The 27,897-nt window shown below is 41.6% G+C and overlaps 1 protein-coding gene across 1 annotated transcript in view; it reads left to right on the top strand.

Annotated features, from left to right (window-relative positions):
* The window catches only part of PRKCH (protein kinase C eta), a 110,006-nt gene that overhangs the window by 17,088 nt on the left and 65,021 nt on the right, over window positions 1–27,897 (top strand). Inside the window, exon 2 of the mRNA XM_026698642.2 lies at window positions 27,343–27,406. Within this exon, the coding sequence (XP_026554427.1) occupies window positions 27,343–27,406 (64 nt within the window). The remainder of the gene's footprint in view (window positions 1–27,342; window positions 27,407–27,897) is intronic.

Genomic DNA, 27,897 nt, shown 5'->3' with positions numbered 1-27,897 from the left:
ACAGCCAAGATCCCGGGTGAGCGGGTAGGCCAAACAGACAACCAAAAGGTTGTTGCACCAAGCCGGTTTGGTGTCCGCTGCTCGTCAGAGCTACCAGTTCTATAGAACCGGGCTGAACCGGTAGTATCCCACTCTGTGGTGGGATTCAAATTTTTTTACTACCGGTTCTGTGGGCATGACTTGGTGGGTGTGGCAGAGGAAAGATACTATAAAATCTCCAATCAGAGGTGGTATTTGCCAGTTCTCCGAACTACTCAAAATGTCTGCTACTGGTTCTCCAGAACTGGTCAGAACCTGCTGAATACCACCTCTGATCCCACCCCTGGCCCATGGGCCTTGAGTTTAATACCCCTGGATTAAAGTATCATTGGAAGTGTATATGTATTTCTTGCTCAACCAAACCCTGCTGAAACCATTAGTTTATTCATGAGGGCATTGCACAAATTCATTTATCATCCTATGAGATTGCAGCTCTCAAAACTGGAGGAACCCTGAGTTAATCTGTATTGTACTTGACCACTTCAGGAGAAAACTTCCCTTTTCTGTAGCAACAATTTTCTGCTCATAATAAAATATGTAATATTTAAAAGGAGTTTTTAAAGTACCACAAAGGCAGTAGTCTCAATTCAGCTTTGTTTCTGGAACAAAAACAACAATCCCTTCTTTTCCAGGGAAGTCTTGCTGTCAAATACTCATTCTGCGGGACATTCTTCTGACTTTAAGGTTGTGAAGTAACTTATTTCAAATCTTGTGGAGCAAAATGTATTTGCTACATGAGGCCAGTATTTCTCTACCTTGGCAGCTTTAAGTTGTGTGCACTTCAACTTCCAAGATGCTGACAAGGGAATTCTTAAGAGTTGCCAAAGTTGAGAAATAGTGGCAACTTCATGTTACCTTTTCATTTGATCTTCTCTAAGTTCAACAGATCCAGCTCTTTTCTAGTTTCCTTGTAGGACATATTCTCCAAGCCTCATAACAACTTCAGCACTATCTCTGGAGCTTTCCATTTTATTGACAACAAACAACTGTATTGTCCCTAGAAATGGGTGAGTCTTCCCGAAGATAATTCATCAAAGCCGAATTGAATTTTCTTATCATTTAGGGGTACCTCTATTAATGAAGAATTGCATTAAAGTTTCAACTACTGCATTATACTGTGAATGACACTTGGCTTACTTTCTACTCCCCACCCCCTCTTCCACATTCTTTTCATTTATGCTATCAGTTCAAGGTCTTCCATTTTCTGTTTTTGTTTCTGATTTTTCCAAACCAAATGCACTGCTCTCTGTTCATTTGATGAAATTCATTGTGCCAAGATCATCTTGAATTTTCTTTCTGTCTAGTTTAATAGGGAAGTTCAGTTTTGTATAGTGTAGAACATTTAGCTAAAACCCTTACCCCTGACATGCTATACATTTATTTGCATAGAATTTTATTTTTTGCTTAAAAGGTAAAGGTTTCCCTCGCACATATGTGCTAGTCATTTTGGCTCTAGGGGGTGGTGCTCATCTCCATTACAAAGCCGAAGAGCCAGCACTGTCCAAAGATGTCTCCATGATCATGTGGCAGCATGACTAAACGTCAAAGGCGCACAGAACACTGTTACCTTCCCACAAAAGTGGTCCCTATTTTTCTACTTGCATTTTTACATGCTTTTGAACTGCTAGGTTGCCAGAAGCTGGACAAGTAACGGGAACTCACTCCATTACATGGTGCTGGGGATTCGAACCGCCAAACTGCCGACCTTTCTGATCGACAAGCTCAGCATCTTAGCCACTGAGAACTAATTTATAACTCTTCTTCCTGTTTTACTACATTTCTGTGTGTAGGGCAGGGATGTCAAACTCAAGGCCCATGGGCCAGATGTGGCCCTAGAAACAGCGAAGGACCGGCCCGTGGTGCTTCTGCTAGTGAAAGTAGCTACTGAATTAGATCTCTTAATAAAAAGCTTTGTACCATTTTGCTCTGAGCTCCTTTGGAATAGGCTTCAAGGGGCTGATCAAACAGGTTTATCAAGTGGCGCAGGCAATTGATGTGAATACTGTAGATGTTGTTGTAGGGTGAAACTCTCCACAAAAGCTGGGCAGACTTTCTTGAGTAACAGTCTCAGAGAAAACAAAGTATGCGGGGGAGGGCAGGGGGAAGGCAGTGCATGGCTTCGTTATGTTCAATGCTGGAAAAGAAATTTTGCATTTTAAGTTATTTGGATGTCAGCTGAATCTGTTTTTTTAAGCATTAAAGGCTTCCCCCTCTTATCTTTATGACTTTAGCAACATTCCCATTTATGTCAGCTTCTTACTAACTGATTATTTCCCTCCCCCCCTAGGTTTTGGATTCTAATACAAATTTAGTATCTATATATATCTACACACAGGCACAATTGTGTTCTTCCCATAGCGCTTGGAGCTGTGGGAATATGATGCCGTTAAAGAAGGCTAGATTCAGTAATGAGTCTTGGCACCCCTTGCAAAATTCTTCTTTGAGAAGTTCTGATTTTGCTCACTGATATGAAACAGATTGAAAATGTATACTGTAGGAAGATGGAATCTGTGTTTGTTCCTGAAAATGAAAATCAAAAGTCATCTCCCTCTCTCTTAGAGAACAACTGATTAGGAAGTGCTCCTCCTTTATTTTATACCTCTTGGATAACTTCCATGAACCAATCAGCCTTCCCAATTACTGCCTGTCCAACATGAGTTTTCATATCCTGTCATCACCAGCCAGCATGTTGATGATGGCTTACACAGCCATGCTTCTTGAAGATACTGGAGGTTGTAAGTTATAGTCCATCACATCTGTAGGGTACCAGGTAGGGAACAACATATTTCATTCACTTAATAACATGACACTCTGTCAGGTCCAATTTAGATTTATATCTTTTAGCTTAATCAGATATACTTCACGCTTATGTGTTTCATTGTACACAAAAATATGAGCACCATAGTGGATCTCGTCCATCATTCGATTCCCACAATGGCCAATCTAGAAGTCTTGAAAATGACTACTAAGGAAATGGCACGCATTCAGCACACTCATACGTTCATATTTCTGAGCTACTGGTATTCAGATAGCTGACTGCTTTACTAATTTTTGTAAAATTATCTTCTATTTGGTTTAATTTGTTTTGAAATGATGTAGCCATCTAACATAGAAACCTAGTGTGGAAGAGACAGTTTAAACCATTGGCTTTAGCTAATTGCTCAGTTAGTGAAGGATCTAGTGCATCTCTAAAAATATATATCTATCCAACATCTATTTGAACATATCTAGGTAAGGGAAGAGATGTGATAAATTCATAATTAATTCTTTTGATTTTTAATAAGTTTTTTCTAACATTCAGTTAACATCTGTCTTCCTGCTACTTGAATCTATTGTTTCATATCCTGTGTTTTAGGATCACAGAGGTTATGGGCCTCCGTGTGACATTGTGCTTTCCTTCTCAGTAATCTATTCTGAAAACATTACATTTTCTCAACCGCTTTGTGTAGGATTTAATTTCCAGGCCTTTGATCATTCCTGCTCTTGTTCTTCACACCAACTCCGGATGTCTGGACCTTCTTAAAACGTGTTCATGTCCAAGCTTGAGTGGAACTGCTTCTTCCTGTTGTCTGGAAACAGTGCTACTCTTGATATACCCCAAATCTTACATTTGCCTTTTTAGCAACCACATCACACTGCAAACTATGAGCTTGGTCACAAAGATGCCTTCATAATCATTGTTCTGCTGTGTTCCTGTATCATTGTTTTGATTTTTATATTATATGGATGGCTTAAGTACTCTTTAATAGTATTTCAAGTAAGATGGAATTTTTGCTGTTATGTGGCACCATCCAACAGAACCTTAACAAGTGCAAAGTCATCCGTTATCTCTGAGTTGGAGAGCCAACTCATTGTAGTTATTAAAGGTGCTAGGCTAGAAGCTGGGAGTCCGTGAGTTCCAATCCTAACAGAGGTTGACTGAGTAACTTTGGGCTTTTCAGGTTCTCTCAGCCTTAGAGACAATGTAATGGCAAATCACTACTGAAAATATTACCAAAGAAGTTGCACGAGCTTGTCCATGTAATCATGAGAATCAAAACTGACCTGAAGGCACAGGAAACAATGTAACAACAACAAAACATTTTTGAAGTGTCTAGGAATGACTGGGAAGAGAACACATAGTCAGAGAAGGAGGTGGCATTGGAGATGGTACCCCAGCTCCCCAACTATGAAGATATTTTAACAAACCAAGTAAAATAAAATAAATAAAAATAAAAAATATTTACTTGCAGGATCCAATCTGAGTTAGTCACTGGGACCAGAGTTTATTCTACATGAGTTTCAGGATAATGTTGCAGGACCCAATCTGAGTCACTCACTGGGACCAGAAGTTTATTTTTCCAAGCTTTTGGGCTTGTGCTGGAGCCCATCCTCATGGAACCTCTTTCTCCCCAAAATATGTGTGTGTGAGTGAAGTTCCCTGAGGATGGGCTCTAGCACAAGCCCAAAAGCTTGGAAAAATAAACTTCTGGTCCCAGTGAGTGACTCAGATTGGGTCCTGCAACATTATCCTGAAACACATGTATTTGCTTTCATTGCAAGATATTTACTTGTTCATCTTTCTTTTTTTTTCTGTAAAGGAAGCTAGGAGAGGAACCTTTGGGGTGGGGTGGGGGAATCAAGGGATGTGTCTGGGGACACATTATTTTTGTGGACACCACCACTACTCTTGTATTAGCAGATATATCTGATAAGATCGACTTTGACATTTGCATTGCCAAATCTGTGGCCTTTTGTGCCTTTTTCCAGAATAGTAATTTCTTCACTGATTAAATACACCATTTAAAAGCCAGTTAACCCCCAAAGAACAGGTGTTTGACCAAAGTGAAAGAACCTGTTAATCCTGTCCTTGATGTATGTAATAGAAACTTTGACTTAATCATCAGCAGTAGAGGATTTCCAGTACGCATAAATATATGCATGCACACTTCTTGCTAAGAAGCGGGCAGATACTGGTATTTGTGCAAAGCATCCACTGAAGTGGAAGATCAAGTACAACCAGTTGATGTGAGACAATTAAACTTGGCATTTTTCCATTAAAACAATTCTTATATTGATGGAGATTAGAGGAACAAATGAAATGCGAGCAGCTAAACCTTAATCTGAAAAGAAAGAAAAGAAAAGAAAAAGAAAGGAAGGAGGAAAAAGAAAGAAAGAAAAGAGAGAAAGAAAAGAAAGAAAGAAAGAGAAAAAAGAAAAAGATCCTATAATATAAGATGTTTGGTTTAGGTAAGAGTCACATCTTCAGTTCTACAGAAGCAGCATTCACAATGGTTAATGTAGTTGAGCCATGTCCACTCAAGTTTGTGAACTATTGCTATGCAGTTCTTCATTCTATTATGTATCTGAACCAGAAGTCAGAAGGAGTACTGTAGCACTTTTTCAGATCAGCTAATTTTTATTAAAAAGCATATGCTTTCATGAGCTACATGAAAACCTATGCCTTTTAATGAAATTTGTCATATCGGAAACTATAATTATCAGAATCCAAAGGATTCAGGAAATTAATCCTTTTTATATTTATATTTATTTATTGTAGTAGTATCACTCAGCTTTTGGAATTCAGTAGTCCCTATTAATGCTCCCACTGAAAATAAAGAGGCATAATTTTAAATGACCTCCTAAAGGAGAATATTTGTAGCTCAGGGTTGATATGTGGGGTCCTTGGTGCACCAAGGAGCACTGATAATGTTACCTAGTTTGGGTAATGAAATGTTTAAAATAACCTCATTGATTATATGGAATATATGGCATTCCCAGGAGTCTTGTCCAATGCTAGCATTCAAAAGCGTCAATGGTCTTCCAGTGTTGCTTCTTCAAAGACCAACATTCACTTTCATGGTGTTTCACAGGGGAGATCATTTCTTGCATAACTCTGATCTCTGTAGGTAGAGATATATCATAGCATCTGAATATATTTTCTAAAAAAAATTAAAATCTAAATCAATCTAGTTTAACTTAAACATATCGATTTAATGTAATCCATTTATAAGATGCCTCAATTACTGTAGCAGTTCTAGGCAGCCTTTGACAAACAACAGCAACAAAGAAAATATTCAGCGCTAAGCTTAACACCCTGCATTTGGAGAATAATCAGCATAAATCCAAACAATTGGTCTCAAAAAGTGTGGTTACAACTCTCCCTGCTGTCCCATGGTGTGCTGAAAGAGTCAGGCCTTCTCAAGAATTGGGGCCATCTGGACTTGGGGATGAAGGGCAGAGGTGGGATTCAGTAGGTTCTGACCAGTTCTGGAGAACCGGTACCGGAAATTTTGAGTAGTTGGGAGAACCGACAAATACTACCTCTGACTGGCCTCCTGAGTCCCAGCCAATCGGCTGGGTCTTCTTTTGTTGCCCTGCACAGGAGAATGGAGCGGGAAAGCAGGTTAGTGGGGTGTGAAGGGAATGGGATTTTATGGTAATCTTCCTCCAGAAGTGGGGAGGGAATGGGGATTTTACAGTATCCTTCCCCTGCCATGCCCACCAAGCCACCCCCACCAAACCAAACCTCACCTACCAAGCCACGCCCACAAAACCAGTAGTAAAAAAAATTTGAATCCCACCACTGGGGGAGGGGTTGGGACAGTGATTGAGGCAAGAATGGCCACAGAGAAGACCTGTGTCCAAGGCCACCGAACTAGCTTTGTTTTAATGATGGAAATTTAATGATGGAATGATGAAGCATTCTGACCCTGCAGAATGTACTAATTGGCCAAAAGCAATCTATAAAGAGAAATATAAATGTTGCTGGTCTGTAATTAAATCTCAACCTAACATAAAAATGAATTCCAGCTGACTTCCTTTCCTTCTCCTCACCCTTTATAGATACACAAAACAGCATGCGCAAAAAAGGGAAGCCTGTCAAGGGAAAATCAGTGCAACGATGGCAATGATTCTTTTCCTAAGCATACAAGGCTCTATGGAAAAACTGTGCTTAGGGAGGCTTTTTCTGCCTGTTTTTCTCTTAGCTCAGAAATTTAAAAAGTAGAGAGTTTATTCAAAATCTGGACAGCTTCTAGGAGAGGAAAATTGCAAACTAAGCCAAGACCTAAGCAGTTGGTATTTATGGCAAACTTTTTCTGAGAGGCAGCTTCATTGAAAGGAAAGGAATCAGCTGAAGAAACCCTTTAAAGCGTTTGAAGACAGGCGGAGGGAGACATTTGTCCTGTGATTGGAAGGGAAACTCATTTTCATTAATATACCCAGAATTTTCTGTGTTCACCTACTAACTTCTGATGTTTTCCAGATGTATTGGACACCAGATGAAATGGCAGTTGTGTAGAGGATAATGGAATAGCATTCATCTGCAGATAAACAATTTGGGAATATTGACTTCAGTTGTCCATTATCTGCAATTCTTTAAAAAATTACCTGCCATGTTGACTTTCGATGAGACAGACTGAACCTGGGACATTTTGTATGCCCTCTGCCCCCCTCCTTTGGTTGTCCTTGAAGAGTCCTTGACAGCCACATTGAATCAAATGGACAAATAACATGCTGTAGCATAAGACAGTGAATGAAGGAGCTAAAACACATGCCCATATTTTATTTCTCAAGGACTTTGAACCTTGCTGGAGCTCCAGCATCCAATACCAGTGACTTCATAGTGGTGACTTTTGGATAAAGGAAACCATTGACATGGCCTCTGCTGTCTTTTAATGCCACCGTGATGGAGAGCTTATAACAGTTTCCAGCCTGGCAATGACACCAAGAGCCATTGTAGTTCCATCAGCTCTGTAATCCAGGCTTGGCACCTCCATCTAAACAGTTCATTTTTCAAATGCATACTGAACTCCATTTAGACTGCCTATTCCTGCCAGTCTACCACTTACTTCTTGCCTCCAGGGTCACTGTTAAGTTTGAGCAATGAGAGGCTGAACCAGAGCATGAGTGCAACAGTACTTTATTTTACAAATAAAGGGCTGACCGTGCTTGCCAAGCCTGGAACTGGCTCACAGCAATCAGCAGCCAGTTGGACCCCGCAGCCTGCTTTTATAGCTGGCTGCTGGGGAGAACCAACCAATGGGGAATGGGGGAATAACGCCCACACAAAGTGAGTGGACCTGAGTGAGAACTCCTTGAGTCCTCAGGACATAACACCCCTTCCCCCAGATGCGAACACGCATAGTCCTTGAGGTAGATGGGGGTTTGTGTTGGCGCCCGGAGCGGCGCAACTCGGGAACATTGTCTGACTGTTCGGTATCAGTCTGTGACGGTTGAGCTGGCATAGTGTCGCCGACACTCTCTGGACTGGCATCCTCGGAAACCACCGGGTTGGTTTCTGGGGTCAAGCTCTCGAGGGTTGGATCCGGTTGGTCAACTCTCTGGGCACTGTCGTCCGAGTTTGGGCTGACCGGGCGACCGCTGGCACAGACTGGTCACTGGGTGCGGTGTGGCTGGGTGGCGGATGAGACGGTTCCCCTTCGACTGGAGACTCTGGATTCTTGTTTGCGAGGTTGTTGAGGCGCCTTCTGAGTTGGTCTATGTGTCTCCTCCAGACGCGACCATCCTCCAGCCTTACTCTATACGATCTCGGCCCGGTGACGGCGATGACCTCGCCCGGAATCCAAAGTGGGTCCCCAGCAAATTCCTTGCGAATATCGGCTCCTGTAACATAAAATGTCTAACCCCGAAGTGGAAGCGAGGGGAGAGTCAGGCAGTATTGTGGGTGCAGTCTATCTAATACAGTCCTCAGGCGCCGGCCCATCAGAAGTTCCGCTGGGGACTTATTGGTGACTGTACAGGGGTTGAGTGCTGGCTCATCAGGAACCGTGAGAGTTTGTGGTGCCAGTCATCTCTACCAAACCTAGCGAGGGCCTCTTTGGTGGTCCTGACGGCCCTTTCAGCCAACCCATTACTCGCAGGGTGAAATGGGGCTGTGAAAATGTGGCGAATGCCTAGGTTGGCTGCAAAACGGCTGAATTCTACTGATGCGAACTGTGGGCCATTATCGGAGACCAAGGAGTCGGGTAGTCCATGTGTAACGAACAGGCGCGTTAACACGTTGGTGATTGCTAGTGTGGTGGTCGTGGATAGCTGCGCCACGTCTATCCACTTGGAATAAGCGTCCACGACCACTAGGAACATCTTTCCATGCACGGGCCGCCAGATCGATATGGATTCTAGACCAAGGGGCGCTGGCGCTCTCCCATCTGGTAGGGGTGGCGATGGGGGGAGCAGGACGGGATTCCTGGCAAATGCTGCAGGAACTTACCCAATTGACAATGTCCTTGTCTAGACCCGGCCACCACACGTAGCTGCGTGCCAACGCCTTCATTCTCACAATGCCGGGGTGTCCCGTGCAACGCTTCCAGGACTCGGGTACGCAGCGAGGTCGGAATGACCACTCGAGTGCCCCACAGAAGACAACCCTGCAAACTGGACAGCTCCTGCATGCGAGTCTTAAAGGGTGCGAATTTGTTATCAACATTGCCTCCCGGCCACCCTCCTCACCCAGTCGAGCACCTGGGCGAGCGTTTGGTCTGCCTTGGTTTTGGCGGCGATGTCAAGGGCGGTGATGGGCAGGTCCAACTGGGTGATTTCAAAAATGGCATTGACAGGAGCTGGGTCTTCAGCCGGAGCGGGTAAGGGGCAGCGACTGAGCGCGTCAGCGTGGGATAGGGTTTTGCCCGGGCGGTGGATAAGTTTGTATGAGTAGGCCGCTAGGAAAAGTGTCCATCTTGTCATCCGAGGGAGAGGACTTGAGGTGTCTGTTTGTCGCCGGCCAGTAGGCCCAGGAGGGGCTTATGGTCGGTGACCAGTTCAAGAAGTGGCCAAAAGGAATTCGTGAAACTTTTCACGGCTGCAACAGCTGCTAGGGCTTCCTTGTCTATTTGGCTGTAATTTCGCTCCGTGGCCGAGAGCGTCCTGGAGAAAAAGCGATGGGGGCCTCGGCGCCATTGGCGAGTCGGTGACTAAGGACCGCCCCAATTCCAAAGGGGATGCGTCTGCTGCCAGTACTAAAGGAAGGTTGGGGTCGAATTGCATGAGCACTGCCTCTGACGTAAGTAGTGATTTGACGGCATTAAACGCCTGGTCTTCTTTGTGCCCCCAGTGCCACGGTGACTTTTTGTCTAGTAATCTGTGTAGGGGTTCGGCTACTGAGGCTTTATGGGGCAAAAAGGATGCATAAAAGTTTAGGAGCCCCAAGAAAGCTTGTAGCTCCGTTTTGGAGGTCGGTGTGGGAGCTTCGTGGATCGCCCTGACCTTGGACTCCAGGGGTGAATGCCAGAGGCGTCAATTTTATAACCCAGAAAGTCCACCTGTCTAGTGGCAATGGCGCATTTTCTTTTTTTTAACTTGAGGCCATGCTGTCTGAACCTCTCTAACACTGCTCGCACTCTCTGGAAGAGTTGGGGTCTGTCCTGGCCGAGACCAAGATGTCGTCAAGTATGGTACTACACCAGGGAGGCCTTGTAAAATCTGCTCCATAAGGGATTGAAAATACCGGGCAACACTTACGCCAAATTGGAGACGCTTGCATCGGAAGGCACCCCTGTGAGTGACGATGGTCTGAAGTTCGCTGTTTGGTTATCAACAGGGAACTGTTGATATGCTTGAGACATGTCCAATTTAGCAAAAATACTGCCCGGTTCGAATGTGTGCAATAAGTGCTGAATGACGGGCACGGGTAGGCGCTAACTTGTAAATATTTATTGATTGTTGTCTTGTAGTCCGAGCAGATTCTCAGGCTACCATCTTTTTGAGGGTGTGACAATGGGCGTCTCCCACTTGGCGAAATCTGTTGGCTCAATGACCCCTTGTTTTAGTAGTTTATCCAATTCAGTGTCTAGTTTTGGTCGAATAGCAAATGGAACTCTACGTGGTTTTAATCTGATTGGGACTGCCTGGGGGTCAACGGTGAACGAGATGGGGTTCCATTATAACACCCCAGCTCCTCGCTGAACACATCTGCGTAGTCAGCGAATAAGGAGTCAGTGTCTGAGGTTGAGACAGCATGGACTCCTGTTAACCCTAGGCCGAGGTGGGGAAACCAATCGAGCCCCAATAAGGTGGGTAGATTGCCGTTAACTACCACTAGAGGTAGGTGGCCTTTAAAAGCTCTAAAACTGACAAAGAACTTGCCTCTGCCGATCACGGGAATGGCCTTCCCTGGTAGTCCTTCAGACCGAACTGGCATCTCTGAAGCCGGGTAGTAGATAGGCTGGGGTGGAGTCTCTTGAGGGTGTTCCACGAGATTATTGAGAGCGCTGACCCTGTGTCAACCTCCATGTGGCACGGTTTACCTTCTAGGGAAATGGAGAGAGAAATTTTACTAACAGAGTGGCAAGTACGCCTGGCAAGGCGGTGCGTGCGACAGTTTAATACTTGCCTCTGTGGTCCCGAGTGCGAGGACGGGGTCTTTGTGCAGCGCTTTGGGGGCTTGGCAGACTCTCGCAATGTGCCCCTCTTATGGCAGTTGTTGCAAACGGCTCCTTTAAACTTGCAGGTGGCCCTTTGATGTGATCCCCACAGGCTAGGCACAGGGTGATGTGCTTGGGTGGACCGGTGTATTCTTGTTTGGCCCCTACCTGTGACCGTCTGTCATTGGTGAGGCGATGGACATCGTTCTCATCGTTGTGGCCTTCCTCCGCTTCCACCTCTTCGGAATGGACTGGGAACGCTGCTAGCTTGGCGCTTGGGCCCTGAATTTCGGTGGCTGAGTTCGTTGCTAGCTCGGCTGCTAGGGCCTCCTCTACCGCTTGCGCGAGGTTGAGGTCTTTTTAGCTAGCAGTCGCCTCTGTAGGTTGAGATCCTTGACCCCACAAACTAATTGATCGAGGAGCATGTCCTCCAGGTATGTTCCAAACCCACAGTGCAGGGCTGCTGTTCTGAGGGCGGCCATATATTGGTTGATGGTCTCCTTACTTGATTGCTTCCTCATTCGGAACGTGAACCTCCTGGCGATTTGTGAAGGCCTGGGAGCGTAGTGGTTTGTGAGGATCTCAAGCAACTCGGACCACAGAACGTTTTTCAATTCTCTCGGCGCCACGAGTGCTGCAGCGGTATTGTAAACGGTGACTCCGCAGTAGATTAGGAAATAGGATTTTTTCCGATGCTCTCCCGCATCCAACAGGCCGACCGCATCGATGTAATGATTGAAACGGTTCTTATACGATTCCCACTTCTCTTCGTCTGGTTTAAACGCCGGGAATACTGGATTGGAACTCATGGTGCTGGAACGGCTGGGCTACCTGCGGAAAAAATCTCTCTGGGACTACGAACGCTCGTGAGTTACTAGTGATATCAGCTCTGGAGAGGTTTTTTTGCTACCCTCTCTTTCTCTCTCTCTGGGTTACCACGTTGGCTGCTAGCCGTTGGAGGTGTCTTGATTCGCGCCAAAAAAGTGGGCGTTAGTGACTCTCTACAGCGCTGTGCTGTGATTCTACTGGCTCGAAATTCAAATGACACCCGTTTGAATTTCGCGCCAAGCTGCAGAGCGGCTGCTGCTCGCAGCGCTTCACTTTCCCGTAGCGGGGCTAACAAGCGGCTACAGACGCTTCTAACTATTTGACTCAGACCGCTTTCTCTGGCTGCGGATCTGCGTTTGCTCTTTTTGATCGCTCGTTTCGCTAGCTGACCGCTCTCTCTGGCTGCGGATCAGCGCTTCCCTTGTCGCCAGCCGATCGCTCTCTGGGCTGTAGATCGGTGGCTAGTGACTCAGCGGTTGCAAGGTGCTTCTGGTAGCCATCCCATCCTCGTCGCCAGTGTTAAGTTTGAGCAATGAGAGGCTGAACCAGAGCATGAGTGCAACAGTACTTTATTTTACAAATAAAGGGCTGACCGTGCTTGCCAAGCCTGGAACTGGCTCACAGCAATCAGCAGCCAGTTGGACCCCGCAGCCTGCTTTTATAGCTGGCTGCTGGGGAGAACCAACCAATGGGGAATGGGGGAATAACGCCCACACAAAGTGAGTGGACCTGAGTGAGAACTCCTTGAGTCCTCAGGACATAACAGTCACGTTTAGCATTTGCATGCTAAAATGTTTTGTTTACTCCCTGGTACCTTGACTTAAAATATTTCCAGAAACTAGACTGTAAAAGCACTGTGCTCACCTAGGAAAGAAGTGACAACATAGGAAAAATAAATGACATACTCTTTCTCCCCCAGTCTTCTGGTTTTGTCCAAGTTAGGAAGATGCACGCTCTGAGTTTAAACAATATAAATCTCCCTTGAGGAGAAATGCTGCATTTTAAAGAGATTGTGGCAAAAGCCACAACATTTAGCTTCTGAGAAACTCAGCTTTTACAGAACAAAAAACACGTTTATTTCCCTCATGGTAAATATGGTGTACTTGTGGCAGGCCCTGAAAAAAAATAATCTGCCTGTTTATCTGAAGCAGCTCCAGGTTGCACAAGGCCCAGAAATTTCAGAAAATGCGTGGTCTTGCAGCCTCCAAAAAGAGTGGGAAAGCAAGCCTAGTTTTTGCACACTTTCTAGAGGGCCTTTTTGCATGACTTCCAGAGAGTCCCGAGGCCTGGCATGTCATCTGAAATGGCATGGCATGTCAGAGGTTTGCCTTTATTCGGTTAGGAAGATTCGAGTGGCTTAAGATCAATAAACAAACTTATGGAGATTATCATTTTTCTATAAACTGTAAGATCATCTTATTTTGCAGTACTGTATTATAGTCACCTTACCTGAGTATTATGGGGTTTTTTTTATTCCATACTTTGATTGTGGCGTATGATATGTTTTTCTATCCCATTCTTGGTGTGAGATTCTAGACAGCCACTCACAATCACAGATATAGGAAGTGAGGCATTACATGTGGCGCTACACTAGGGATGTCAAACTCAATTTCATTGTGGGCCACATCAGGGTTGTGTTGGACCTCAGGGTGGCTGGGGGGGCATGGTCAGGGTGGGGGTAGCCAACTTGATGTCACTCGTGTCAGGGGGCCTGTGGTGGCCCAAATGCTCTGCTAGGAAAAACAGGCTCCCAAGCTCCATTTTCGGCTGCGATGGCCTCCTGCAACCCTCTGCCAGTGAAAACAGAGCTCTGGGTGTGTGTGGATGTGATCCTCCCAAACTCTGTTTTTGCTGGCAGTGGCACCACAGGCAGGTCCTTTGCTGTTTCCAGGGTGGCCTCGTGGGCCAGATCTAAGCACCCTGTGAGCCAAATCCTACCCCCAAGCCATGGGTTTGACAACCCTGCTTTACAGCATTTAGTAGCACAAAAACATCTTCCTGGTGCAACTGCCAGCTTCAGAGAAGGATGTTTTTCCCCTCAGGGGTCTGTCAGAGAGGAAGAGGAGAAATGACCCAAATAATTATCTGTCCCATCGGTTAATGTTTTTGTGTTATAAAAATGAATCATCCTAATACAAAAGTGAATGAAATGTCACTTTAGGTTTGACCCTCAAAATAGATAATATTAGATGCGATGAGCAAAAGATATTTTTTTTAAAATTTATTTGATTTGTCAATTGCTTACAAGATAATAGGTATAAGTATATACATAGTTATGAATACATGAAATGGGTGCATATAAGAAAAATAAAAGAAACAATACGACAGGGGTGGTAGGCACGTTGGTGCGCTTATGCATGCCCCCTACAGACCTCTTAGGAAAGGGGAGAGGTCAATAGTAGAAAGTCTATGGTTAAAGTTTTTGGGGTTTGGGGAAGAAACCACATAGTCAGGTAGAGTATTCCAGACATTGACCACTCTGTTGCTGAAGTCGTATTTCCTGCAATCAAGTTTGGTGTGATTAACCTTGAGTTTGTATCTATTGTGTGCTCTTGTGTTGTTATGGTTGAAGCTGAAGTATTCATTGGCAGGTAGGACATTGCAATGTATGATTTTATATACCATACTTAGATCAGACCGAAGACGACGTAATTCAAGGTTTTCTAGGTCTAGAATTTCAAGTCTGGTGGCATAAGGTATTCTACAACAAGTAGAGGAGTGGAGAACTCTCCTTGCGAAATATTTCTGGACTTTCTCAACTGTGCTAATATCAGATACATAATGTGGGTTCCAGACTGATGAGCTGTATTCGAATATTGGTCTAGCAAATGTTTTGTATGCTCTAGTTAGTAGTGTAATATTACCAGAGAAAAGGCTACATGGAATTAGGTTAACAACTCTTAACGCCTTTTTCGCTATGTAGTTACCATGGGCTCTAGCACTTAGATCATTAGAGATGAGTATTCCAAGGTCCTTTACAGAGCTTGGATCTTCAACAAGATCTTGACTATTCAGCTTGTATGTTATTTTCTGGGTTTTTTTGCCAATATGTAAGACAGAGCATTTATTTGTTGAGATTTGAAGTTGCCATTTGTTTGACCATTCTGATACATAGTCAAGATCTTTTTGCAGGGTAGCAGTATTGTCTGTGGTGTTGAACAGCTTTACATAATCAGCGAAAAGAATGCAGTTGCTCTTAATATGATCACAGAGGTCATTTATGTAGAGTATGAAGAGAGTTGGTCCTAGAACACTGCCTTGGGGGACACCACTATTGACAGGTACAGAATTTGATAGGATGCTCCCAATTTTGACCATTTGTTGTCTGTTGGACAGGAATGCTTCTATCCAGTTTTGCAGTTGTCCAGAGATACCATAAGATTTTAGTTTTAGGAGTAGTTTGTCATGTACCACTGAATCAAAGGCTTTACAGAAGACTATGTAGATTGCGTCTATTGCTTTGCCCTGATCAAGTTGTGTAGTCCATATGTTTTTGCAGTGTAAGAGGTGCAGATTACAGGATAGTTTTTTCCTGAAACCAAATTTTTTATTGGAGAGTGGGTTGTTTGTCTCTAAGTGGAGGATAATGGATTGGTTAATAATTGATTCCATGACTTTACAGGTAACACAGCATAAGGAGATTGGTCTGTAATTTTCAACTAGGCTGGGGTCTCCCTTTTTGAAGATGGAGATGATCATGGCTTGTGACCATAGTTTTGGCAAGGAGCTGGTCCTGAAAGATTTTTCAAAGATTATGCTTACAGGTTCGGCTATGGCAGTGGATAGCTTTTTTAAGAAGTAGGCACATATTCCATCCGGTCCAATAGCTAGAAATGGTTTTAGATTGCGTAGTGCTTTTTCAACATTGTCTTCTGTAAAATTGATATGTATTAGATCATTGTAGTTGTCTGTGGTTCAGCTAGGAAATACCGGGCATGATCCATTGCTGTTTACAAATAATGAGCCGAAGAATGCTTTAATGGTGTCGTCGTTGGCTTTAATGGTGTCGTCGTTGGCTTTAATGGTGTCGTTGTTGCAGTCTTTACCATTAGGTCTTATCAGGGGTGGGATGGACCTTGAGTCTTTTAGTTTGTTGTTTACAAAATTGTAAAAAGTGTGGGTGGAATTGGTGCATAGAAGGTTTTCCTCTTGTTTAATGTGATAATTGGTGCATTCAGTCTTTATCTGGTGGCATAAATTTTTGTATCAGCTTTTGAAATTGGCAACGTGACCAGATTTGTTTTTCCGCCAGAGTGATCTCTTTTTGGATTGAAGTTTCCTTATTGTTATGGGTAACCTGTTTTTTTGTTTTGTTTTGGGAGTTGTTGTTGGTACATATAGTTTGATGACTCTTTTGACTTCAAGTAAAAATATTTTGTAATGGTCTTCAACAGTATTGCATCCAGTGAATAGAGATTGCCAATCAAGGGATGAGAGATCATTGTCTATAAGATCATAGTTGCCTTTTTTGAAGTTATAATTGGGGATTACGTCATTGTGATGATTTTTTGTGGGCGTATGTTGAGACAAAAGTCAATCATATTGTGGTCACTGCTGGAAAAGGGTTCTTTAGTTTGTATTCTGTAAATTAAATTCAAACTATTGCAGAAGATGAGATTGAGGCAGTTGTTTAGTCTAGTGTTGTTGGTTACCAGTGGTTCCAGTCCCAGATTTGTAACAGCATTGTAGACGGTTGTGTGTATGGGTTCAGTTGTACATTCATTTAGGGTCCAGTCAATATGAGGTAGATTGAAGTCACCAAGAAAGATAAAAGCGTGTGGGCAGGATGTTGCTCATGTTAGTAGTATATTTAGCTTGTTTACATATTCGATGTCATAATCAGGTGCTCTTTAACATAGTAAGAATCGAAATGTGATATTTAAGGATAGTTCACAGATGATGGTGTCAGGAAGAGCAAGCTCCTGGGTAACTTGGATGTTTTTTTAGGTGTAAGGACTTTTTGTAGAAGATAGCAACACCACCTCTTCTACGAATTTCACGATCTGATCAGTAAACATGATAGTCTCTTACTGTGGTAATGGAGTCAGGGAGAGATGCATTGAGCCATGTTTCACAAACAAATATGATGTCGAATTTAGCCATATTTAGTAAGAGGAGAAATTCAGTATTTTATTCGCAAGGCTTCTTGCATTGAGTAGCTTTCATTTAAGGCCAGCAGTAGTTGGAATTGAGGTAGTTAGGGGCGTGCGTGCTTAGTCTTGGGTGATGGTGGATTGGTTGAGGTAGGGCTGTGGTTGAAGGTTAAAGCTGAGTTGCGGGTTGTGTGACTTACTTTTGATACAGTCTGCATGGTAGTCAATGTACAGGTCCTTCTCTCCATTGTCTAGACATTTTTTGAGTTCAGTGCAGAGTACACGGGAGCGGACACATTGCTGTATGGTTAGGTTAGGGAGACAATGGAGGTTCTTATGCTTGGTGTTGGTTTTGGCGATTGAATTTATAGTGTAAATGAATTTACGTTTGCTTGATTCAGTTTTGCAAATGACCCTGCAGAAGCATGGGGCCACAGAGCCATCTTTCTTTTTAAGCTCTCGGCCAATGTGGGAAATGTCAAGTATTTCATCAGGGGAGATGGTTGATGCTTGATAATCACTGATGATATTTCGGACAGTTGTGGTGTCATCATTATCATTGATGTCCTCTAGACCAAATAAGATGGCGTTTGGACGTTTCCGTTCACGCTCAACAGCTTCTCTGATGAGGATTGGGATGTCATTATTTGTCTGGTTTATGTTTTTTTGTGGATTGGGTTGTGGATTGGGTTGTGGTTGTTGGGTAGAGATGTGGTTTGTAGCTATTGGATGTTCAGGCTTTTGTGTTGTGTCTTTTTTTTCAAGGTTGGATAATCTTTCTTTTAAGGCGTCCAGGGATGCTACTATGGTGTCAAGGGATGTTATTCGTGTTTCAATGGTATCAACTCTTTTCAACAGATCCAGTTTGGATCTGCATGATTTGCAGAGATATGGAAACTCATTGGATGATTCTAGGTATTGAATCATTTGCTCGGGTAATCCCAAGCAGTCAAGATGAGCGTATTTGTTACATAGAGAACATTTGATAGAGTTTTCATTATCCTTTAGAGTTTTGTAGCATTTAAGGCATGTGCAGGAGTCTTGTGGTTCATTGGTGGGGATTACTTTCTCTTTAGGTTGTGGTTTGGCATTGGATTTTTTTCTTGGCATGGTAGGTTTGTTAAGATGGTATGTTGATTAAATTAATTAATGGAACAATTTTGGGTAATCAATATAGCCAATATCACACCAATCAATCAATTGCAGTAATCACTCTAGTCAAATAATTTTCCTAAGCGACAATCAGCCTAATCAATTAATTACACTAATTGCTAATCGATTAATTACACTAATTATTAATCACACTGTTCAATTAAATTCACTAAATCACGATTTTACTAATCAATTAAATTACATGAATCTTGTAATTTAATGATATATATTCAATATATGTCAGCTTTCTCCATTCTGGTTTTTCAGATGAATCTTTGCCTGCAGGCTGATATTATTTTGACAGAATACTTTAGAGGACTGCATCCATTTAGTCTGAATAATTACATTAGTATTTATTAGCCCTATGTGGCAGATGGAGATTTGAGGCTTAGGGGCGGTAGTAAGTCAATATTCTGACTTCATAATAGAAGTGATCCATGAACCAGGAAATTTACTAATTATTAAACAGTCCCTGGGTTGCTAAATTAAATACAAAAGTCTGGTAATTACATGGACCTGCCAGTTTTTTTTCTTGTCAATAAGACAAAATAGATTTCCTCTTGCATTTTGTGAGATTTTTTTTTTTCATTTCCAATCTAGTCTGTAGACTTGGGATTTTCTCCTGCTCAAATAATAGCCAAGTATGAACCCACAAAATTTGGGCAGCTAAATGCTTCTAATAACTAGAATATAGCACTGGAAAGCCAGGTATTTATTTTTTGTTATTAATTCATCAGATTTTTATTCTGCCTTTATTACTTGAGTTATAAGTAACTCAAAGCAGTGAACATGTTCCCCACCCCTTGTTTTTCTACACAACAACAACTCGGTGAAGTGGGTTGGGCTGAGAAAGAGTGTGATTGGCTCAAAGTCACCCAGCTGACTTTCATACCTAAGGCAGGACTAAAATTCACAGTCTCCTGGTTTTTGGCCAGCACCTTCACTACTATATTCAAAATGAACTTCAGATTCTACCAAAACAAGTAGTAAAATCTGTGATTTAATATGTTGTATGGTTTGCCTCCCCTTTTTATGTGTGACAGATTAATAAAAGAAAAAGAAATGGAAGAGCAGCCAATGTGAATTGAATCAAATTTATGCACAAGCCTATGCATATATGTTCCTTGTTTGGGCAAGCAACCCAAGCAACCTGGCTCTGGATCAAGTGTGCCAGTGGGGCTGCATATGGTTTTGGGAGCACATGTCAAGATTACTTATATAATGTGTTGGATATGAAGAACTGTGGTGGCGCAGTGGTTAGAATGCAATACTGCAGGCTACTTCTGCTAACTGTTGCTTGCCTGCAATTTGGTAGTTCAAGTCTCACCAGGCTCAATGTTGACTTAGCCTTCCAGCCTTCTGAGGTAGGTAAAATGAGTTATCCAAATTGTTGGGGGCAATATGCTGACTCTGTAAACCACTTAGAGCGGGCTGCCATTGCTATGCTATATTGGATTCCCATGTCTAAGATTAAGACCTTTTAATAATAAATGTACTGCTTATAACTCTACTCTTTAGATTGTTTGATGCACCTTGCAGTAGTAGGATAACCATGCTGCTTTATCTGTGTACAGCTAGTCCTCAACATACAACCATTCACTTAATGACTATTGGAAATTGTAACAGCACCAAAAAAAGGGACTTATTACCTTTTTCCACATTTATGACTGTTGCAGCATGGCCATGGTCGGGTCAATCAAAATTTGGATGTTTGGCAATTGACATGTGTTTATGAGGGTTGCAGGGTCCCGGGGTCATGTGATCACCTTTTGTGACCTTCTGACAAGCAAAGTCAGTAAGGAAGCCAGATTCACTTAACAACCATGTTCATAACTTAACAACTGCAGTGATTCACTTAACAACAGAGGGAAGGTAGGGCGTAAAATGGAGCAAAACTTAAAAGCAGTCTTGCTTAGCAATGGAAATTTTGCCCTCAGTTGTGGTCATAAATTGTAAATGAGGTCATAAATGAGAAACCAGATTGCTGGGAGCAAGATGCTGACTCTGTAAACCACTTAGGGAGGGCTGTAAAGTGATATATAAGTGTTAAGTGCTACTGCTAAGTGCTAAATTGAGGCATACAATTTTACATTGCAATTGAAGGAGACTATGACCTCTTACATTTGGAGTGTCCTTATCTTCACCCAGAAGGTTGTTCTTATTTCCAGACTATTGAAAACTGCCAAAGTCCCAGTGTTTTGCTTGGTGTATTTGTGTACTATGTAATGCATCCTGTGCTGTATTACTTTCTGAAGCAGACTGCATTAGTCAACTGTTTGCTAGTCAATTTGTAATTGGAATGTCGCCAAAGCAATGGGCCTGCTTTGCATCTATGTTGCAGAATAGAAGAATCTCTAAATGAATTCAGCAAAATAATTATTGACTGGAGCAGTAGCTGGTCACAACGCAAAAGAAGTAGCTTATGAAGAAGCTTATGAAGGCTTTAATAAGAAAATAGAAACTGGTATCTTTATGAAGGGAGAGTTTTTGTTATTTCTATCTGGGACCAATGACAATTGTAGTCTGGGAACTCTAAACTGGAAATTAGTGTTTTAATGTGAAAATTAAAATCCGGAGCAACCAACAGGCTTAGTCATTTATCCCTTCTCTTACTGGAAAGTTTCAGAAGCTGATCTTTCTTCTTAAGATTATAGTTTATTGGCCATCAGATTCCAGACTGTCTTTGGCTAATCTTGTTTTGTTTGAAATAAATTTCAAATTATAGATTATGACAGCAGCTCATTTTAATATGGTAGGTTGATAAATTGTAAACCTGCTACATCAGAAAAGAGGGGAATAGGAATACACAAAGTCTAAAAACCCTCTGTGGCATATTTTTGTCACTTTAAACAGGGCTTCTGGTTTGACCATGGGCTCTGTTTTATCCCTTCCCTCCTAATTTCTTTTTTTTAATAATAATTTTATTAAGCATTCAGTTAAATAGTTAAAGACTAATAGAAGCTACAAAAAAATAAAAGAATAAAAAGAAAACAAGAATATACATATATATGTTTTCTTAAGTTTTCGCGGGTACTTACATGTATGGTATTCAGCTTTGTTCGGGTATTTTCCCACGTCATTATAGTTGTGCTTTTAAAGTTGTAGCAACGTTTCGGCAGACTCTCATCTGCCATCATCAGGTTCGTCTGCGAGTCAGACTTGTACAGTTGTTTCAGTTTTAAATTTGCAGCTAGCCTACTGCTGTGCCAGAAGAAATGAAGAAAAAACCATTCTGGCACAGCAGTAGGTTAGCTGCAAATTTAAAACTGAAACAACTGTAAAAGTCTGACTCACAGACGAACACAATACAGAAGCCTGATGATGGCAGATGAGATTCTGCCGAAACGTTGCTACAACTTTTAAAGCACAACTACAATGACGTGGGAAAATCCCCAAACAAAGCTGAATACCATACATACATACATACATACATACATACACATGAGAGAGAGAGAGAGGGAGAATGTATAACTAAAGGGACGCAATAGCTCAGTGGCTAAGACACTGACCATGTCGATCTGAAAGTCGGCAGTTTGGCGGTTTGAATCCCCAGCACCACATAAAGGAGTGAGCTCCAGTTACTTGTCCCAGCTTCTGCCAACCTGGCAGTTCGAAAGCATGTAAAAACGCAAGTAGAAAAATAGGGACCTCTTTGATGGGAAGGTAACAGCGTTCGTACGCCTTCAGCATTTAGTCATGTTGGCCACATGACCACGGAGATGTCTTCGGACAGCACTGGCTCTTTGGCTTTGTAATGGAGATGAGCACTGCCCCCTAGAGCCAAAAACAACTAGCATGTATGTGCGAGGGGAACCTTTACCGTTACCTTATAAGTAACAGAATAGTAGAGTTGGAACCCTCAGCTTAAGCAGGAAAACTTATACCATTTTAGACAAATTCAGTCTCTTCTTAAAAACCTCAAGTGTTGGAACACTCACAATTTCTGGAGGCAACTGATTCCAGTGATTAATTGTTCTAATTGTCAGGAAATTTCTCCTTAATTCTATGTTACCTCTCTCCTTAATTAGTTTCCATCCATCGCTTCTTATCCTGCCTTCAGGTGCTTTGGAGAATAGGTTGACCTGCTGTTCTTTGTGGCAGCCCCTGAGATATTGGAAGACAGCTATCAAGTCACCCCTAGTCCTTCTTTTCATTAAACTAGATATATCCAATTCCTGCAACCATTCTTCATATGCTTTAGCCTCCAGTCCCCTAATCACCTTTGTTCCTCTGCTCTGCATTCTTCCTAGAGTCTTAATATCTTTTTTATATCATAGTGACCAAAAGTGGATGTACTATTCCAAGTGTGGTTTTACTAAGGGATTGTAAAGTGATTTTAAAACTTCATAAACTTCATGTGATCTTGAATCAAAACAGATCCTTAAAATCTTGTCATTCAGTCCTGGTCAGCAAAAATCCATTAAGGGCTACCAGAAATAATTTTTTAAATCTTGATTAAATAAACCACTTTTTATGTCTTCCTTTATTTTTAATAATCTTGATCTTTAATCCCTTCAAATAATATTGTAAAGCTTGTTTTTTAAATTTCTGTTTTGTCTCTTCACATAAAGTTCTCCAGAACATTAACAGAACTCTTTTGGAAATCCAATATCAGGAAGTTATCCAAGTTGCTTTTTTTGGTTTGACATTTGTACATTCTTTTTAATTATTAAGACATCAGCTGTTTTCATTTGTATATCCAGTTTAACATCTTTTCCCATACCATTCTTGTAGCTTGTCAGTTTTTAAATCCACTTTCAAACCAGACTCAGTCTTGTCTGGTAAAACTTGTTCTTCCAAAACATATTTTAAAATCAGTCCATTTATAATGGTAGACACTTTTAAAGTTAATTTCTGGATCCATATGTAACAAATATGGTACAGTATGTCCAATGTTAAAGCATTTTGCTCCATTCTATGTTAGTAAATCAAATTTAGGCACACTTTCCCTTTAATTGTAACTTTCAGTGTTTTTTGGTTACTTCTAGTGTCTAACATTCAAATTCTCATCCTATCATGTTTTCTTTTAAGATTCCAAAGCAAGAACATTTTCCCATGGGAAGGATGCTTATTAATTTCAAAATCTTATTTCAAATTCATCAGGATCCTTAGGTTTTTTTTATAACTTGCCAAAATCAATGCTATTTACTGTTTATTCTAAAAAAGAGACTTAAAATATTCTTACTTATCTTTAATTTTAATTTTTCTAAGGATTAAAGGAAGCTCCTGGTGGATGTTGTAAGATTTGAAAGATTTTTAATAGTTGAAAAGCAATTAAGAAGCAATATGCAAAACTGATTAAGAAATGAAGCTTGGCAGAACTTTGTGCCCATAAGGCTACACTGAAGCTGGGAACTTGGTGGGAATCCCTTGACTTCAAGGCACTTGGCTCATGGAGCCCACTGCAGAAACCTCCATTCCTGCAGCTTATGCACAAGGAGCGGCTCAGCTGTTGGGATCTCTTCTTTCTCTTGGCCAGCCAGAAATCTCTGCCTAGCTGTGAATCTTGTCGCAAGGCTTCAGAGACGTCTAGTTCACCATGAATCCTCACTGGAAACCCCCATTCTCTTATTCCTCACGTGGATTGTGATATCAGAGACATTGCCTCATTTCTTTCAACGAAAAATAAGAAAAAATACAGTCATCTGAGAAAAAAGTTTCTGTAATGGTTTATCTTGAAGCTTATAGGCTTTAAAATAGGAATTTACTTAGTAATTTAAATACGATTGAATTTTACAGTGATTATTTTCCAGTCAAGCTTTTCGCTGCCGTGGTTGCATATTTACTCATCTGTTTGTCTGGGGTGGTGGTAGTGGTAATTGTTTCCGTAAGTCTGACATCAAACCATACTTGGAAACTTAAGGATTCCTAAGTGGTTCTACTGTGCATTTCTTTCCATACTAAACTGACTTTGCAAATTGTGTTGAGTGCTCCTTCCCTTTTTACAATGGCTTATCAGAATGTTTATTTTGGGTCTGGTTGCAAGTTCAGCCACGAGGAATGGCTGTTGGAAATCACTGAGTCACCTTTCCAGAGAACCCTATTTTCAGACTACTTTAATTGTTGCAAATGTTACACGTGGTGCGTTCAACTTATATTTATATTTAGCCGTCACATTTTTTTTTATCAAGAAGAATAGGAGGGAGCTTTTTATAGAAGGCATGTGATGGGGTGATGTGAACTTCAGCAGATGATTTTTGAATTGCTGTAAAAGGAATGACAAACAAAACTCCCAGTTCTGCAATCTTTGAATAAAGAATTGTTAAAAACATGACCTTTTTGTGGAAAACAAGTACTGATTTTCTTTAGCAGAAATATAATTGCTTTGGTTTGTTTTTTTTTAATCTAAACTGCAAAACAGTGACAAAGGGATATGAGCCGTAACTTGGGACAGCCCATACATACATACATACATACACACACACATACCAGTGGTGGGGTTCAATTTTTTTTACTACCGGTTCTGTGGGCATGGCAGGAGAAGGATAATGTAAAATCTCCAGCCAGAGGTGGTATTTGTCGGTTCTCCAAACTACTCAAAATTTCCGCTACCGGTTCTCCAGAACTGGTCAGAACCTGCTGAATACCACCTCTGACACATACATACATGCATACATATGCAGGTCTTGGCGTGTTTGGGTCTTTTCCCGTGTAAGATTGAGAGTATCTTGGCAACGTTTCAACAAGGTCCCGCTCGCCATCTTCAGGCTGGTGCTTTTGGCTTCGTGCTTGTGCGAGCAAAGCGTGATCGGAGCTGCCATCTCTCTATAAATACTGGTGGGGAGGTTGGCTGTGTTGTTATTTCTTGATTGGTTGATGGAGTTGATGTTTGTACCTAGGTCGTTACGACACAGGAGGCTGATAGACACACATGTGTCAGCCACACATACCTCAGCCACACATGTTCTTACGAAAAAGCCAGCCAATCTGCAAACATCAACTCCATCAACCAATCAAGAAATAACAACACAGCCAACCTCCCCACCAGTATTTATAGAGAGATGGCAGCTCCAATCACACTTTGCTTGCACAAGCCTGAAGCCAAAAACACCAGCCTGAAGATGGCGAGCGGGACCTCGTCGAAACATTGCCAAGATACTCTCAAACTTACATGGGAAAAGACCCGAACACTCCAAGACCTGCATACCTGTACCCGTGAAAATCTACAAAAGCGCGTGCGCGCGCGCACACACACACACACACACACACACACATTCATAAGTATCAAATTGTTTTTGACATATTATAAATACAAGGATTCTAACACAGTCCAGGTAATCTCTGACGTGTGATCACAATGGAGGCTGGAATTTCCATCATAAGCCATTGTGTGACCGGATCTGATTGTACAACCATTCTCTATCAGTACGTTCCTACTACCATTTTATTTTGCCAATTTTGGCTTTGTAATGATTGGGGGGGGGGAGACAATGAGAAGATTTAAGAGGTGTGGGTTTTGCTCCCTTCTTGGAAGCCTTTACTCAAGCTGTAATTATCTGAATGTGCTTATATATCAGTATTATCTATGGTTAAAAAAACAACAATCCTTCCTTCCCCTCTAAATCATTTGGCTTGTTTTTTAGGGTCTAAATGCTAGGAATGTTTTAGAAAATGCATTAATTTTTACAAACTCCAGAGGATCCTTCCCCAGCATAATGTTCCCCTAGATACTGAGATTACAATTCTCATAATCCATATGCAGAGGTCTATATGCTCAGAGAGGCAATGACTACTATAAAGTCATCCTCCTTAGAACACAGTTTAGGGAACATGGTATCACTTAGATGTTTTGGGACTGCAGTTCTTATAAGGCCCAGCAAGTATGGCTTGCAATTTTTTATTTTGAAAATTGTAATCCAAAATATCCTTGCTATAGAGAGTGCTTTAGGATCTCAACCACTTGAGGAGTAGATACGTTTTGACTCAAGATATGAGTTCGTATGGACAACAGTGCACACTGTTGTTTTCTTTGAAATATTGTGTGTGAATCTGAAGTTTGGAAATCAAAATGTTCTAACTTCTAATGCAAACATACCCAGTTGTAGATTAATTGACATCTGGGTGTTGTGTTTACTTTCGTTTGTTTGTTGGGGAATGGTTATTGATTAATTTATATATGATTTATATTTGCTGTGGTAAGTACAGTATATTTATTTGCTAACCTCCAGGAGTTTTCATAGCTTACAGTCTTTACCAGTCAAATGCAGAAATATTGTTTAGGTCCAGGTATGAGAGCTTAAGACTTTGCCATCTATTCAAAAGAGATGCTTCACAAATGTTCATGTAAATGTATCTGGTATATTAAACTCCCTACAAAGTTTCCATAATGTTTTTGACATTGCTTGGACAGCCCTTTTACTGATGTCACCAACAAAACAAAATAATTGTGGATGCACATGCAGGGACATTTTTCCAAAGAAGGAGTTCTTTCCTTATGTGCGAGTAAATTCAAATGCTTCCCTCAGCAATAGCAGCTATATCCGATTGCAGTTAACATAGATGTTTTCTGCATGGGTATCCACAGGGTTTGGGGACCATATACTGAAATGATTGCAATGTTGTGATGCAGTCTCCACCACTTTTGTACACACATTGTGATATGACATGCATGTAGATAAGGGAGGCACTTATAGTGCAACATCACAACATTTGTTTCATTGCTTGGATAAAGCTGCCTCGTTGGACAAATGCCTCTACTTTTTGTGGTGAAATCTTGAGCACATGCAAGTCCAATTCTTAGCATCCACACTGGGTCTTATCTTCCAGGTCATTGTCAAATTGTTACTAATGAGGTTACACCTAATGCAGCCTTTTTATTTCCGAAACACATTTGACAATATCTCCCTTTCTCTTCTCTTCTCTTGCAGGTGGACCTGGAACCTGAAGGGAAAGTATTTATAGCAATAACCCTCTCAGGCAGCTTCACCGAAGGTAAGAGATATACTGTACCTTTTCTCTCTAGCCAGGTAATCGTTACTACTACCATAATACTTCCACCCACCATAGCATGACATTAAGCTTCAATTGCAACAGATGTAAAACTTGAATAAACAGAAGAATGCTATAATTGCCAAATTATGCATGCTTTGTTGGAATGGAGAAAAACTTGCATGGGACATCTTCAGTAACCCTTAAGTTGGGTTCAGAACATTGAGCCTTACCTTCATAATGGGATAGCTGAGGAACAGTGATTGGTTAAGTCACCTACTAAGTGGCCTACTAAGCAGATTTGTAATTCATAGGAAGATCTGAACTAGGGATTTTGTTGCTCATGTATCTAGCTGTCAGTTTCCCTCTTAGTTGGGCTTTTTGAAACTTCCCAGATAAACTGCAGGGTATGGTTAATTTAGAATCTTTATTGTATCCTAGACAGAAACCATAGCAATGTTTTTTTTTTACTGCCAAAATAAGCTTATACCCTC

The sequence above is a fragment of the Pseudonaja textilis genome, chromosome 1 (assembly GCF_049901715.1).
Source record: "Pseudonaja textilis isolate UNSWEBS1 chromosome 1, rPseTex1.2, whole genome shotgun sequence".
Taxonomy (NCBI): Eukaryota; Metazoa; Chordata; class Lepidosauria; order Squamata; family Elapidae; genus Pseudonaja; species Pseudonaja textilis.
Note: the sequence above shows the minus strand (reverse complement) of the source record. Positions and strands in the feature narration are given on the sequence as shown.